At 30.9% G+C, this 18613-nt stretch overlaps 1 protein-coding gene across 1 annotated transcript; it reads left to right on the top strand.

The window, feature by feature from the left end:
* Positions 1–12173: 12173 nt before the first annotated feature.
* On the top strand, positions 12174–15716 carry LOTGIDRAFT_119577 (hypothetical protein; the record flags this gene model as incomplete). Its single annotated transcript, XM_009057695.1, has 2 exons — positions 12174–12375; positions 15514–15716. The coding sequence occupies 2 exons, from the start codon at positions 12174–12176 to the stop codon at positions 15714–15716; spliced, it is 405 nt and encodes a 134-aa protein (XP_009055943.1).
* Between the last annotated feature and the right edge of the window lie 2897 nt (positions 15717–18613).

Here is an 18613-nt window from a genome sequence, read left to right as displayed (position 1 = left end):
CAAATTGTAGTGGTAATTTGACAGAGCAGCTGGAATATTTCAAATAACTAATTGAGTAGCAAAAGTAAAGTTGTTTTTATTTTAGATAATAAATGAGGAGTAGAATATTATGGAATAAGAGGAAACCTTGACAAATTGTGTGCTATTTGACATATAGTTAATCTTTCTTCTCAGTTATTGGTAAAATAGTTCTAACACTTAATCTTCTAACCTTTTATTCTGGCTCTCATCTTTCTCCTTTCCATCCCTTGACAATTAAAGGTCAACCACTTCAAACATATTGATTCTTACTCATGAATATTTGTGCATTTGATTAAGTGAGTTAAATGGTCAGTACAGTGTATTAACATAAAATCTCCTCTTCATCTTATGTTATCAGTAGTTGTATAGCCGGTAAAACTGGAAGCCATATTGTGATAGCTGGCGACATTAATTAGTTCTTCTCTCTATCACCACTCTTAACCTACAGTCAGATAATAGATTCGTATATAGTGGAACTAGGAATCAGAACTTGATGTTATCTTCTACCAGTAAACAGGTGGGTTGAACTGGTATATATCTCTTATATTTTCATCGTTATTCTTTACCATTTAGTATAATAATGTATATTCTATTATATTGTCTGTGTAGAGGATATAGAAAACATCATTTTATAGTTGAACGCCTTCTGGAACTGTCTAGTGGAATGTCTATAAGATGTGGTATTATATCAATGTGAATGGATTTTGATGGTAAAACCTTTTCATGAGTTACTTGTTTATTTCATAACAAATGTAGAAATAGCCAGTTTGAGCAGCGCACTCATCATATGTTAAAAAAGGATCTAGTGCATGCAGTATATTCTTGCTTACAAATTAGTCTTTTATTCAAGTCAATTACAAGCTATTTTTCTGATTGATTTTTCTGCTTTACTTTGTTAAGTTGTGGAATTTTTTTCATAAATGTTTGATTGAAAGTTTTTTGATCATATCACACAGGTATGTATATAAATCTGACAATTTGTCAATATTTTTGAACATGCTGATGTGATGTTGATGTTTTCTCAGTAGATGTGACATACTTTAGTTGCTGGAAACACTTTTTGTTGATGTGATGTTTTTACAGTAATTGAGATAGTGATATGCTTTAGTTGCTTGAACTCTTATGGTGATGTGATGCGATATGTTTGCTCTGAAAAATGTGATTTGTATCTTAGATGTTCGTAACTTCAAATTTAAGGTTTGAAATGTATACATGTAGAATTGTACATCAAGCAGTGTAACTGTAAATTCTCATTAGAAACGTTTCAAAGCAATCACCATCTGACCATAAAAAATTTTTTTTAAAAATATCTTGATATTCAAGTCTATTCTTCCTTCACATTAATTCATATTCTGGCCTTGATTATCTGGCCTGGCAGTAATAAAAATTGATAAGTTTTCACTCATCGTGATATTTAGGTTCTGTAATATATTTGTGATATAGTTTAGTTAAATAATCTTGATGATATAATTAAATTACTACAACAATTTGTAGGTGAGGTGAAACATGTTATTTGAAATTTGAGTTCTCAGTTTGTAACAGTATTATTCTCGATAACTATGATATGATTTAAGTAGTTATTATATTAAGTTAAAATATATGTACACCCTTAGTGATTGAGTTTGATTTTTTGTATGTATACAGTATTTTTATTTGTATGGGCGTATATTGTAATCGGTCCGTCGGTTAGTCTGTTCACATTTGGCTTGTGCTCACTCTACAGGCTACAATTCTTTATGGATTCTTTTGATTTTTATTTCATGGATCAATGAAGATGATTTTTGTGATGATCTGATAATATTTCATCGAAATATAGTGTCCCACTTGGTGTTTTCACTTTATTAGCTATATTGTGCGGCTTGTGCTCACTCTACAGGCAACAATTCATTATGGATTCTGTTGCTTTTTATTTTGTGGGTCAATGTCATATTAAAGATGGATGTTTCGTTTTTACCATCCGCATGCCGTGGTGGGCGTATACGGCTGTGGTCTACTATCTTTCACTGAAATATCATATCCGACTTTGCGTTTTAACTTTATTAAATGTATTGTGCAACTTTTGCTCACTCTACACTCAACAATTCTTTATGGATACTTTTGATTTTTATTTTGTGGGTCAATGTCATTATGAAGATGATCCCTATCGATTTTTGTGATGATCTCATCATTTTTCAGGGAAATATTGTATCTTACTTTAGCTATATAGTGCTATTATATGCCCACATGTATTATGGAAGCATATTGCCATCTGTCCGTCCATTCACACTTGGCTCATGCTCACTCTACAGGCTACAAACAATAATTTGTACTTGCACAAAGCTGCTGGTGTCACCTTGTTTGGCAAGGCTATCTTTTTCAATGTTGATATAGTGATATCATTTGCACTGAGCTAAAAGGATGCTGAAATAATGCTTGATGATGTAATACAGATACAGATATAGATACAGATATTTGGCAATATGTTTTTTGTGTGTGTGTTTTTCTGTTGTTGATAAGATGTTCTTGATATATACTCTGCATTAAATCCAGAAATCCAGGTGCTTAACCCTTTCTGACTTTTTGATGTCATATTTCAACATACAATTTACAAGCCTTCAGATTACATAACCTCCATGAAGTTTAGAAGGTCAAAACTTAGGGAGTTCACCTTGACCTCCTAGATAAGGTCATTAAAGGGAATTCAGTAATGAAATTAACTTTAATTGTTGTTTAGTTAACTGTAATTAATGATGTTTTTGTCAAGTTTTTGTCAATGTCGAACTAACAGCCCATAAAAGTGTGGAAGTTATTTAAATACATGATTTTTGTAAATTCCGATCAGAAGAATTATCATAAAGATCAAATATAAAAGGACAGTAATAAAAATGTGACATAACCCAAATAATTGGACTGTAGGCATTATGACTTCATTCTAACTAAGTCTGAAAGGGTTAAAGGTTTGGTGCATGACCATCTGGTACAAAGATCCTTTCATTGTTCTTGTAAAAACTGGTTGTTTATTTATGACTGTATGAGGATACTCAAAACCTATCATTGCATCATATGACATTCCATATTTGTAATCCATAAAGTTCTCTTTAGGTAATGAATAGATGTTTTAGTGTAAATTATTACAAACTAACATCATTATACGCTGTTAATCTATAAGAGTATTAATGGATAACAACTCTATTTTATCAGGAAAACTAAAAAGCTGGCCTTATTTCATTACTGTATGTGAATTAGAGTACAATAGAGGAGAGAATTGGAACTTCTATAACTGACAATATTGATAAACCTAGACTCTTTCTCTCTATGTTTACGTACTGGTCCTCAAACAGCCAATTTTGACAGCTCAGGATTGTTTCATTAGAAAATTACTGGAATGGAAAATGCTCCATCAAGCTGTGGTTGAAATCATAATATTCATTAATGGTAAATTATCATGGTATATAAGAAATTGAGTTGTAATAATGTATGAGATTCATTAGCACAGTTATATCATAAATCAATTCAATTGTTAAACTATTGTTTAATTTGCCCCTATTTTTGTTGAGACCTGTCAAATCAATGAATAATATTGTCAAACTTGTTGCTTGATGGTTCAATGCCAAGGTAAATTATAGAAACATTTGGAAGATAAATGCCCTGCAGCCCTGAATAGGTAAAGAGACATGTTAACTTTGCACCATTACTGGATTCTTTCTTTATGGTTTTAACTATTGATTTGAATTCGTTAATAAATATTATATGTGTGTCCATATATATCTAACTTAACACAGACAATATGAAAAAACTCAGACATCAAAGAAATTAAACAGATATGCTTTCAGTCTTTCTTTTTGGTTTCAGCCGATAATCCTAGACTGTAAAACTTAGTTATAGGTTGAAATACAAGTAGTTCTTTTGGCATATCCCAGACTGTAAAACTCAGTTATAGGTTGAAATACAAGTAGTTCTTTTGGCATATCCTAGACTGTACAACTCAGTTATAGGTTGAAATACAAGTAGTTCTTTTGGCATATCCTAGACTGTAAAATTCAGTTATAGGTTGAAATACAAGTAGTTCTTTTGGCATATCCTAGACTGTACAACTCAGTTATAGGTTGAAATACAAGTAGTTCTTTTGGCATATCCTAGACTGTACAACTCAGTTATAGGTTGAAATACAAGTAGTTCTTTTGGCATATCCTAGACTGTACAACTCAGTTACAGGTTGAAATACAAGTAGTTCTTTTGGCATATCCTAGACTGTACAACTCAGTTACAGGTTGAAATACAAGTAGTTCTTTTGGCATATCCTAGACTGTAAAACTCAGTTATAGGTTGAAATACAAGTAGTTCTTTTGGCATATTTTCAAGACTAGAATCTACCCCCCAAAATGTTTCACATGTCCCTTTAATTACAATCCTTCTGAAGGTTGAAAAAAATTCTAATGCAAAAGTTAATGTCAGCTCGTGCCCTTTTTCACCTCAAATTATGAAAGTCTTTTTGGAATGAAGAAAGTTACGTGACAGATTCTATATAAATAGAATTTGTTCAATGCTACTTGTTTCTTTTAAAACCATGAAAAGTTAATGCTTGATTTGTAATTTTTGATAAAGTTACATTTAATTCAATTGGTTATTGCATGAATACTGGCGCAACACTCTTTAAAACATTCAACGAAGTCCATAAAATTGTAAAGGTCATTGCTGTCAATTAGAGTTTTTTAAAAGGTTTTCTGTAGGCAAGTTAACTAAGTGTGTAATATGATGAAATGTTTTCAGATTAAGTTAATAATTTGAAATTCTAGATTCCTGTTTTTCTAAAGTCTCTGTAGACTGACAGTATGTTTGTTGTAGAAGATGGGGATTGTAGAGGAGGCTAGAAAGTAAACATATAGAGAGTTAAGATTTATGTCAATACCATTACCCCTTCCTCTTGATATCTATTGATTCTTAATCACACTAGCCAACCATTCAAACATCTTTTTATTCACGTTTTATATAATCTTACGCATAACTTCATCTTCCATTAAATTTAAAATTTTAGTTGACAGACTCTTTATCTGGTTTTTCAAATTTTTAAATGTGATATAACTCAGATAATATATAATTTGTTCCATTATGTGGTTGTTTTGGATTTGAGTGTTGAATTCTTACTTCACAAGCAATCTATATATTGGTATCATGTCAAGGATAAGGACATAGTCACATGAATGTTTGCTTTCAAGCTTATAGTCTCTATTTCAGCTTTCTTTAGCCTTTACATACTTAAAACCGGTATTCATGTTTGTAGTTATTACCAAAGTGACATTAGTCTTAAATTGAGCTGAAATAGTTGGGAATGAAAATATATAGACATGTATCCCTTCATCTGATGATTTTTATAATATGCAAATTTAACTATTTTCCTGAAACAAGCTAAGATCTGTCACCTCTGATAGCATCGTAACCCGAATACAGGTTTTGACTTGGTCTTATTAAGCCATATTAAACTATCTACACTTCGTTTTGTGGGCGTTGAAATGACCAATATTTATATAATATCTATGTAATACATGAGTTCCACTATGTGGTTTGGCCGCACACTGGTAGTAGATGCAGATATTGTTCTTAGAAGTATAAAATCCATTTAAGGAATGACCTGAACATTTTTTCAGTTTTTCGATGTATACAGGTACACAGGTTTTTTTCTGTTTTTATATTGATAAACTGAAAAAATGTTCAAGTCATTCCTTATAATTAAATCCACTCGAATACATGTTTAAATATTTATCTAAAATAGCAACAAACTAAGGCACAAAATTGGCGCTTAAATGCCTAAAATTTTAACATAACGTTAATGAACTGATACTAACAATAGAGATGTCCAAGAGAACAGCCAATCGGCAATAAAACCTTTTTATAGTCTACTGTCTACTGTTTGAAAGTTGACGGAGCGGCCACATTTAAAGTTCAATTATTGAAAGACGAGTTCGAAATAAGTCCAAAAATCATGATTGTGTTGATATTTGGAGAGTGCACATTCGAGGGAATTTGGCAAAATACCGTATCATTCAGTGAAGTGTAGATTTCGGATCTGGTGACGTTCGAAGGAAAGACATCGACGCTGTTTAGTGGCCAAACTCAATGATAAAAGTAGTCCGTTAAGGGGTGGAGCTTAAATTTACATTCCGTTTACACAGGTATAAACCGAAGTCACCTGACTGCTGTTATCCAATCAAATTGCATGATACCGTGTAAACGGAATCGTGATTTAATTATTACTAATTATCACCAAACTCTATTCAAAGTCTTCCAAATCATTCCACTGCAAAAAATGAAAAGTTAAAGGATATTGTATAAGATAAAACAGTTTTTATGGTACATTGCTTCTGAGCTGATTACATTCAACTGTTCTCATTCACCTGATAATTTAGTTACTTGTTCAAAATTAAACATTATTTCATATCCATGGAAGGTTATTAGGTTGATGGTAATCTGTTGTTGTCAGTTGTTAGTAAACTGTACCAAAAACATGTGAGCAGATGAATATATATTTGTACATGATTATAGATATAAGTTCAGTATTTAAAGTATAGTTTGTATATGATGTATATCAATATGAATGATGAAATAAAGAACAGCTGTGACATTATAATAATTGTAGGAACCTAGTATCAGGTGACTAGTACAGGTATTTCTCACATCATACTAGACATTGTCACTTCTTTATACCATTCTGCTGCTATTCATATCTATCTGAATTTCTATTCAAAGATTAGTATAAATTCATAAAAGTGACTGTTAAAAATGTGAACAACTTAGTGAATGTGATCGATAAGGATTAAGCTATTCGTAAAGTTAGGGCTTCAGTTACGTTGTATCTCTTTTGGATTATTCCTTCGGCCTGAAAGCTTATTTATTGTGAGTAAAGTAGGTAGGTTGATAGTTGACCATTTATGTCACACTCTACATTGTTGTGTCTGTATAATTATTCAGCAAATTTGAATTTTTCAAGTTTTACATTGATTGAAGAGTAAGCACACATGTTCACTTTAACTATCCAGAAAATAAAGAGAAACCTGGTGACTCATCTTTAACAAAACCTCATGTATGGAAAGCAATCTTTACTTAATGTTTAGTGCTGTTTGTCCATAATTTGTTTGAGCTAAATTTATATTTGATAACTACATTATCATTGTATGGAATAGCCAAAGTACATGTATTGTTATATGGAACAGCCAAAGAACATGTATCAATATATGGAAAAGTCAAAGTACATGTAGACTATCATTATATGGAAAGTCAATTAGTTGATGTATTATAAAATGGAAAAGTATCACAGAAGCTTGATTTTGTAAGCCACTATATTTTATATTTTCAGATGTGTGAACTATGATATTTACACTAAATGGGAAAAGATGAAGAATGGGAAATAAGCTGTGTGCCCCATTGCTAAAAAGAGGATATAGAACTGATACAAGTTACCCCTGGAATGTACGAAAGGATTCTCATTTGTTACGGTAAATAGATATCTTTTACTATTATAGATGTTGGTGATGATGATTTTATTGATATTTAAATAGTTCTTATATTACAATTTCATACCTTTATTACTGATATAGAATGATACATTTATTACTGATATACATTGATACATTTATTACTGATATAGAATGATACAGGTATTTCTGATATTGATTGATACAGGTATTACTGATATTGATTGATACAGGTATAACTGATATAGATTGACACAAGTATTACTATAGATTGATACAAGTATTATCGATATAAATGTAGATTGATACTGGTATTACTGATCAATATAGATTGATACAGGTACATGTATACAGGTATTACTAATATAGATTGATTCAGATATTACTGATGTAGATTGATACAGGTATTACTGATCAATATAGATTGATACAGGTACATGTATACAGGTATTACTGATATAGATTGATACAGGTATTACTGATCAATATAGATTGATACAGGTACATGTATACAGGTATTACTGATATAGATTGATTCAGATATTACTGATATAGATTGATTCAGGTATTACTGATGTAGATTGATACAGGTATTACTGATCAATATAGATTGATACAGGTACATGTATACAGGTATTACTGATATAGATTGATACAGGTATTACTGACATACATCAATACAGGTATTACTGATATAGATTGATTCAGGTATTACTGATCAATATAGATTGATACAGGTACATGTATACAATTATTACTGATATAGATTGATACAGGTATTACTAACATACATCGATACAGGTATTACTGATATAGATTGATTCAGGTATTACTAATCAATATAGATTGATAAAGGTATTACTGACATACATCAATACAGGTATTACTGATATAGATTGATACAGGTATTACTGACATACATCGATACAGGTATTACTGATATAGATTGATTCAGGTATTACTGATCAATATAGATTGATTCAGGTATTACTGATCAATATAGATTGATACAGGTACATGTATACAGGTATTACTGATATAGATTGATACAGGTATTACTGACATACATCAATACAGGTATTACTGATATAGATTGATTCAGGTATTACTGATCAATATAGATTGATACAGGTACATGTATACAATTATTACTGATATAGATTGATACAGGTATTACTAACATACATCGATACAGGTATTACTGATATAGATTGATTCAGGTATTACTAATCAATATAGATTGATAAAGGTACATGTATACAGGTATTACTGATATAGATTGATTCAGATATTACTGATGTAGATTGATACAGGTATTACTGATTAATATAGATTGATTCAGGTACATGTATAAAGGTATTACTGATATAGATTTATACAGGTATTACTGACATACATCGATACAGGTATTACTGATATAGATTGATTCAGATATTACTGATATAGATTGATACAGGTATTACTGATCAATATAGATTGATGCAGGTACATTTATACAGATATTACTGATATAGATTGATTCAGGTATTACTGATATAGATTGATTCAGGTATTACTGATCAATATAGATTGATACAGGTACATGTATACAGGTATTACTGATATAGATTGATTCAGGTATTACTGATATAGATTGATTCAGATATTACTGATTAATATAGATTGATACAGGTACAAGTATACAGGTATTACTGATATAGATTGATTCAGGTATTACTGATATAGATTGATTCAGATATTACTGATTAATATAGATTGATACAGGTACATGTATACAGGTATTACTGATATAGATTGATTCAGGTGTTACTGATATAGATTGATTCAGATATAACTGATCAATATAGATTGATTCAGATATTAATGATTAATATAGATTGATTCAGGTACATGTATAAAGGTATTACTGATATAGATTGATTCAGGTATTACTGATCAATATAGATTGATACAGGTATTATTGATCAATATAGATTGATACAGGTACATGTATACAGGTATTACTGATATAGATTTATACAGGTATTACTATTAACAGATATTAATACTAATATACAATATTTTATGTGACAATTTATTTTATTTGTGAAAAAAGGACAAATTTTTGGTCAGGTTTAGCTTTGGAGCATACTAATTGTATTAAAGATATGATAAAATAGAACAAAACCTAGTATCATATGAAAAGAAACAGTGGCAAAACAATGGTAGACCCAATCTAATTGTTAGTAGTTAATCACCATGACTTCTCTGTGGGTAGAGTCCCTTGTGGGTTTTAGAGCTATTCATCTAAATAATTGACCCATTATATTATAAGAAATCTGTAGGCCTTTACAGTGATAATGAACGAAATAGGTATAATTTTATCAAAAAAAAAAAAAAAAAAAAAAATTTTGGTATAGTTTGTAAAAGAATCTTTTTGATTTATTTTTCTCTACCTTTCATAATAAATAGTGCCTCAAAGTTGACCTTTAATGATAAATTGTTAGATAAAGATGTTATATAGTGGAAGATGGCAATGATTATGATATATATAAGATATAGTACTGCTATGATTTATTATGAAAGATTGATTCCAGTACACAAGCTATCTATACTGCTTGTCTACTTCCTATAAACATTCTGATAAATGAGATAAAAAGTTGATATCTTATAAAAAAAAATCCTAAGTCACTATATAAGAATATTGGGTTTATTTTTTAAATATAATTTATGAATGCATTATATCTTCTATCTTCTTTTAACCATAAAATTAGGAATTTCGCTTCAAATTAATGTTTTAATAGTTAATGGTTATTTACACTGGATTTGAAGATTCTTGGAACCATTTGAATTGAGTAAAATTCTATGAAGTTGCAAATGTTTCTGTTTGGCATTCCAATGTATAATTTGTGTGTAAAATGATTTCTCAAATTAGTTTATTTTTTTCACAATTGCTTATTGATTTATAAATTAGCTTACATTGATCATAGTTCAGACTAAATGAATAGAGAAATGAGATCTGTAGTTTGTGTTATTTGCACTATTGAAGACTTTCATTACATTTAATCTGAGAAATGTGAATATTATATCATTGGTAAATGAATCAGTCCCCTGATGATAATCTGCCCCATTCATACTCATGGATTCTCTTGCAACTGCTTGGATGAAGAGACATTTAAGGGAGAGTTTTGGCATTGCCGGAGGTTGATTTGAAGTTGGTATTTTGAACCTTGAAACCTTAAATAGCTTCCAAAAATATCTAAAACAACAAATTCAACTTTTTATTTCTTTTCTCCTGTCTGAAATTTTGGTTATCCGAAATTTGATGTCTTGTTGATATTGCCTCTGATGCCAAGATATCTTCCATTGCAGCTGTGCGTAGACAAAGTGGGACAGGATGATTGAGTCTTGACATCATTAACAGATATTCAAAGTATGAATTAATTAATAAATATATTAAGCAAATGACTTCATGAAAGGAACCAACACTCTAAGTGACTGTGCTATAGAACCTGATAAAAATAGGTTTTGTGACAACTACTGGGATTTAGAGCATAATTAATGAATTATAATATTAAATTATATCAATAAATGATAATTTGTGTGCAGACTAGTTGGCCAGGACTGTTATTTTGATTGCATAATCAACTGCATATTAATGCTGAAAATAGAAAGAAGACTTATTTTGAAATAAAGGCCACACAATAATACAGTATGACATCTGAAATTATTTTTATGATCCAACAGAACGGTCAAATCCTTCAGCAATTAGGACCATGATTCAGTGTCATCTTAACTTGTTGACTACAACTATGAATTTTAAAGTATATTTCATCTATAACTAGGCCATGTTTCAGCTAAAAGATGTTGCTAAATATGTCAGATATGTCCTAGTAAGCTGACGTCAGAAAATATAGAATACAGCCGGTTTCAAGGACAAATAAATAATAAACAACCTTGATAAAAATAAAAGATTGTTGATGACAGTTCTCTAGGGTATATAACTAATGCCTTACAGATACATTAGACCTCCACATTATTTTACTGTTATATACCTTCTAGTTGTTATCAGCACATTATGATGTCATTAATATTACTCCATTATTGATCAAGTGTTCAAACAAAATGTCTTCTGTATCACTGTCTTTCATTCCACCGGCATTTGGTGAATTCAGCCATTTCTCTCTTTCTTAGCCTTTTATCCCCCTTTGTAAACTCAGTAGCTCAGGACAATTGATGTAAAGATAAATTAACACCTGCAATGTGCTCGCAGATTGAAACTGCTTTGGGTCAAGATCAAATTTTATCTGGAAATTTGAAAACAAGTAATTGATGTCAACTGAAATTTTACTACTAAGACAGCAGGAACAATTTTGTTTGGACAATATTTATCCACGAATATGTAATTTCTCTTACTTGTATTACCAGTCAGGAAGTATGATGAATGGGGGTGTGGTTTGGACACCATGTTGCACAGATTGACTTAATCCAGTGATTTATCAGAATGTCCAAGATGCTGTCGGTTGATCTCCATTTGATTCTGCCAGTCCCAAGGTTGATCAGTCTTTTCTTCAGAAAGGACTGCTAACTAAAAAATTGTCACTTTGAATATTATATTATATTCTGTTTATCCTGTTGATTTAGTAAGTATTGGTTACAATATAAAAGTAAAGAGTGTAATGAAACACTATAAATATAGAAACAATTGAGAATGTATTGTATAACATGTTATATATATCTTACAGATTGTGGGCTGATGTATTTCGAGTACATGGGGATGGTGAATACATGAGATGGCAACGTGTTTCTGATGATGTGGTTCCAATCAACATCTCCTGTATTGAAGATACGCCTAGCACTGTTTTTCAGATTACAGCTTACAACCGACACGTGGAAAAGATTTTTGATGTAAAGATCACTCAACCAGGTAAATATAGAATTTTTCTCCCCACCCCTATCGTTTTACATAATATATATGTTAATTTATTATTATATAATAACATCAGGTTTAAATTACCTTTAACATTTATATATCTTATTTACTGGCAGTCCTAATTCAATCTCCTTGTCTGTGCTTTTGTAATTTCAATTTTATATTGTTTTTACAACCACTTTCACCTAAAGTTAAACATAAAAAAGGTAGTCCTAAAGGTAGTCCTACTGCACAAAACAGAGAAAAAAGTATTTAAAAGCAATGTCTATTTTAATGACAGATTTGTATAGCTTGTATTTAGCACTTTTTATGGAATTGCACTGTATAATACATCAAAAACCCAGTAAATACTTTCTGTCTCTGATAAAAGGGTATGCACCCTAATAATCAAATTGATTTTAGTATGTCATCATCAAGGATCTGACTTAAATAAGCTTTACCCCAAGGAACAGGATTCTCTGTTTAAACTGAATTGGAATCATGAAGATTTTCAGGCTTTAATTTTGATAAAGACGGTCTTCAACTCACTGTAAATTGGCATTCAGACATTTTTTTTAAAGGACTTAACTTGAAATTGTGATAAAGCCATTAAGTGTTCAGACACTGGCCCACATGATAATTCAATGATAGAATTTATATAACCTTCATATTGACATCATTATCATACTAGACTGTTTGATCCTGTCTTGTTATGAAACAGATATAAATACTGTTATGTTTTATGTATAAATACACATAATGTATGCTGATAACAATTTTAGAATTTTATTTCTTTTCACTAGTATAATTTTGTGAAATATCCCAAAATAGATTATCATTTAAACATTTTCTTTCAAATTTACTTTTCGAAACTAAACTTGTACTTCAATGATAGTTACCACTTGTTAAATTACGATCTTTATCTTCAATGAAAAGGCTAAATAGCTAATATTGTGTGATTTGCTATCAGAAAGACCATCTAGTTCACTGTGACCTGACATAGACTGAATAATGGAAGCAATTTCCCTTCTTACTTCCACATTAGTAGAGAGACATCTATAGATTTCTTTCTATCTGCTGGCTTGGTATTTGGCCGTCTGTTGTTGAACACGGGTATTATAGAAATCAGTTTAATACTGGTGTCACATGAAACTAATAAAGACTTGAATCACTTCTACTTTATTATATTTCTATTGGATTTTTATGGTCACAGTTCTGCTTCAATTTCATCATACTTTCTCAAATTGAGTCTAGTAACAAGGTTTAACAATCAGTCAGTAGCGTGTTTACTCCAAATTTTACATATCGAAAGAAACACCTGTAAACCCTAACCCGCCACCCCTCTCCTTGACAATTCTGTTGCTCCTATTCTCCTACTAACACTGAGTCAGTGGAAACTTCAGTTTAAATCACGCGATAAAGTGCAAACAGTAGCTAAAAAGTGATACAATTAGAGTAAATGTGTGTCTACGTTTTGGGACTAATCCCTTTAGCAAGGAAAAAAAACCAAAAATCAAATATAGACGAGAAAGGTGCTATCTCTACGAAGAACAAAACTAATCTGACAAAAAATGGCACATTCAGCTTATAAGATGAACAAAAGAAGATAATAAACTAAAAAGATATAGGTCATGGAAACATAAAAGAATAACAAGAAAATGAGATAAAATTTAAAGAATTAAAAATTTAGACAGAAACTAGAAAGGGTACATGAGAGCCATAGATAAGGTAATGATGACGAAGGTCAAAACGGTAAATAAAATTGAAAATTTTTAGCATTTACAAGCTAGATATAAGAAAAAGAATGCAATATAATTATAAATGACGTGGGCTATAGAGTGACCAGGTAAGTTAAAGTAAGCTGCAACAGGAATAATGTTATCTTGTTGGATACTTGTTGGAGTGATAACAAACATTCACACCAAGTTTAGTCAAAATCCATCTAGAATTGTGCCTTCTAGAGTGTTTGCGGGCTAAAAATTTAACAGGTTTTCAAGAACAATGGCAATAACTCATACTAAATATTTCGCGATTTTTCTGATTTTTAATAAGGTTCATTCTTGGGTTAGCTCTTGGATCAAGTTGTTTATTCAAAAAGTAGAAATAGCCGGAAGACCTGTCCTTGTGGGGAAAAGAGATATATAGAGATACGAAGTCCATAGTGAGTAGGAATTTATTAAAGAGGTAGTTTGAAATGTGAAATCATTGAGGAGAATGTCAATGAGGAGATGAAGGGTATGATTAGTGTCTTTGATATAAGAAGGTAGAGAAATGTTAATCGGTTGGAAGATGGAATCAAGAAAGCTGAATATGAGAACAGTCGGACAAGAACAGACTGAAACAATTGGGCGACCAGGGTTGTTAGACTCATGAATTTTAGGGAGGAGGTAAAACTCCAAAGGAGACGATTCATCTGGAATGAAGAACAGGGCAGAATGGGGAAGAATTCATAGCTGTAGTCTCTTAATGGTAGATTTGAATAGAAGAAGGCTTATACAACTCAATATTTGCAAGTTATTGAGTGGCTTCTTGGAGATAAAAATTCTTACGCCAAATGACGATCGCTCCTCCCTTATCATCGCGCTTAATGAGTGTAAACAGTCATGTTCGTTCATCTTTAAATTTATGGTATTCTTTACGACATTGTAAAATATATTGATCTAGTGTAGGGAACTTTCCAGGTTTAGGAATTGTGGAGAATCAGTTAATTGTGGAGAGGCTACAGCAGGTGAATAAAGCGGAGAAAGGAATTTTATCAACTTTTTACCTACTGTTTGCATGCTATGTGATATATATTTACTGATGATAATATTATGAATTCATATTAAAGGGGTATTCCGCTTTTTAGTAAAAGTTATAGTAAAAGTTATAGTTGAAAGCTTTAAAATTGTTTTTTCTGGCCCACCTGATTTATTTTAGATGTAATGGAGTTATTATGTCAACTCTCCATTGATAATAATTTCACTTTGAGACTATAAGCAGGTTGGGAGAGTTATAATATACTAATCAATAAGGATCAACTATAGAGAGAAAAAAACACTCCATATTGTAGACTAGGATTAATAATAAACATAAATTTTAATAAAAGTAGAACTAGACTATACTTGTCATACTCATATATCATGATTTGATTTGAATTCTGTCTTGTTTCAGGAACAATAATATGTCCAGCAACTGAAAGCTTTGTTCATTGGCGTGATCCTATCAATCAATGTGAATGGGGCCTTAATTTCTCCACGGCTACAGATGCTCATCGTTTCCGAGACTGTTGTGCGGTAATTAATCTTATTTTATTTCTCACATACTCAAGGTTTAATTTTTATCAACTGTGTGTCTGCTATCAAACAATAATCTAATATTACTGTATACCAGAACCAATCATGCATCGATATTTTAAAAGTAGAATTATGTTTTGATAAGTTGCTTACTAACTTGATTATTGAAATATGTTGCCTAGGTGATATGAATATTTGATAATAATGATCATAAAGAGAGTTATGTCCGAGAAATTAGCTGTTATTGACAGACCTAGTTTACTTATCAATAGATACGAATAAATTTAATATTGGACTAAATTAGGATAACAACTATAGTCCATAATGTGATAATTCATTAGTCGACTTTTCTTCACGTGTCCAATTCTTACACCTTGTGTTTATTGGAAGCGTTAAATTTCATTTTACACTTCTGCTCTCTCAGAATATTAGTCTAATTCTCATCATTTATTGATATCCTTGAAATTATTTTCTGGAGTTCTTTTTAAAAAATTGACAGAGATTGACTTCCATGCATGATTCTTGTTTGACCACTTTATTTTTATACGCCCACATTATAATGTGGACGTATATTGCCGTCGGTCCGTCCACATTTCTTGAAGACGCGATAGAGGCTACAGTTTTTAAACAATCTTGATGAAACTTGTTATGCATGTATATATTCACGAGACTTCGGTCAAGTTCGAAATTGGTAATACTCAGATGAACGGTTTCAGAGTTATTGCCCTTGACTTAGTAAAATTTGGCTTGTAGTCACGATAGAGACTACAGGTTTTATCTGATCTTGATGAAACTTGGTATGCATATATATATTGACGGGATCTTAGTCAAGTTCAAAATTGGTATTATCGGATGAATCGTTTCAGAGTTATTGCCCTTGAATTTGGTAATAATCGGATGTACAGTTTCAGAGTTGTTGTCCTTGTGTGTACAGCGATGAGACATTGTTTGAATTTGATGAACTGTTTCAGGTTTTTGCCTTGACTCATAGATGATTTTAAGATTTCTTGAAAATTCATTATAAAGCCACTAAGGATTTTGCTATCATTTCTGACAGCTGGTGGTGGGCGTATATTACCATGCCTGGCAAGCTATCTTCTAGAAGTATCATAGGTTTATGTGTATCCCTATTATTGAATTTTAGGTCTAAAAATGTTTCCTAATTTCGGTGTGTGCTGTTGGGTAAATAACTCCTAATTTGGGCATGATTTGAATGTAATGTAGGACAGTGGGCAATGAGATATAATGTTTTATATATGCCAATGCTGATGTGAATTTTTGATTCCGTATAAAGAGCACAGTGTGTATTCTCTATATTTTTAGCCAATGGAGAATGAACTTTTTATACATGTATTTTTTTTTTTTGATTTTGAAACAGTTTCCTAGTCAAAGGTTTGCACGGAAAGCATCTTCAACCAGTTCGCTTCGACTGTCACCACCAAAGGTTAGATGTGTTAGCTAACTGAAAAATACAACTGCTTATGTCTTATATTACCATTGCTTCATTTGTTTGTAGCACTTTATTTTTGTGTTTGGTTAATGTATGTGCTTGTATATTCAGTTCCTTAGTTTTTTTAATCTTGTTCAACCTTGCCTTACCTCTGATAGATTTGATGAGCCAGCTTAGAATCCGCATCAAAATCAAACATTTTTTACAGTAATATTTAAGTGATTATGGATAAGAATGTTCAAATGAAAAAGAATTTGAATTTATTCTCTTACACAATGCATATAGTGTTCAACTATAAGTTTAAACTGCAATTTTTCCCACCTTTCCTACTATGTTGATGCGTGGGGCATCATTGTTGGTTCAGACATTCCCTTATAGCTGCTAACCATTCAAACATCAGAGTTGAGTCAAGGATAGCAATTTTGTTTTGTAGCTTTTAGAGGAATACTAACTCTTAATATCTAAAATTTGGCCAAAATGAGTGTCAAACCTATACATCAGAATCCCTGCATAATCCTATAAATCAATGAAACTTAATAATTGTTTAAAAAACTACAAGTACTTATTGAAATACAATTAATATTTTAAGCGTTTTTCAATAATTATTTAGTTAAATGGATTTATCGTCATAATCATTGATCCTGTTGTCTAATTATGACACCAGGTATGTCCATTGTACTCTTATTGACCAAGTTTGAATTTTATCTTCATATTAAGAGGTACTATTCTTTTAATATACATATAGTTATCTTCATTTCAGTATGTGAATTCATGCTTTTGTTTTGTATCTGAACCTCGTACTATGGGCATCTATAAAACTCTGTAATACACCATCAAGACAATGTCCAAATTGAACACAACATCCTATTCCTATTCTATCAAAGATAATACATTTTGACTGCCTTTTAAGAGATTCATATGTTACTGGTATACCAAGGTCTGAAATTGAATTTTCAAATAAGTTTTTCATTCATATGACATCCACCATTGATACAAAAAATCAATTTTGGGTTAAAAACAAAATGTCAACTTTTGTCTTTCAATGAAATTCATATTCATTTGACATCTGCTGGAGTATTACTGGGTGTCAGAATATTTATTTATTTATGTAAATCAAGAAAAATATCAAAAACTGAATGACTGTTGTGTTATTATTCTGTAATAATGTTTTATTCAGTATGATAATTGGATAATATTCCTCATGAATATGAACATAAGTGTTGTTTACATTTGAATAAGTATTAGATATTGACTCACATGTGCTGTACTGAAATATCAAAATGCTACTAACAAATTCTATTGAAATAGAGCCAAGAGTCCATGAGCACTAGAGCATGCCATTTCTACAGAATAAATCAATAGTGTAGCCAACAGAAATAGTAAAACTGTAACAAGAGAAAGACATATTTATTGTTAAATCAATAATCAGGTCCTCTCTATGATATTTTCATGATAAAAAATTTGAATAATGCAAATGATTTCATTATATCATACAGAAACATTTAAGTTCATTACTGCAGAAATGAAA

This window comes from Lottia gigantea, assembly GCF_000327385.1.
Source record: "Lottia gigantea unplaced genomic scaffold LOTGIsca_31, whole genome shotgun sequence".
Lineage (NCBI taxonomy): Eukaryota > Metazoa > Mollusca > Gastropoda > Lottiidae > Lottia > Lottia gigantea.
The sequence above is the reverse complement of the archived record's forward strand: the minus strand, read 5'-3'. Positions and strand labels throughout refer to the sequence as shown.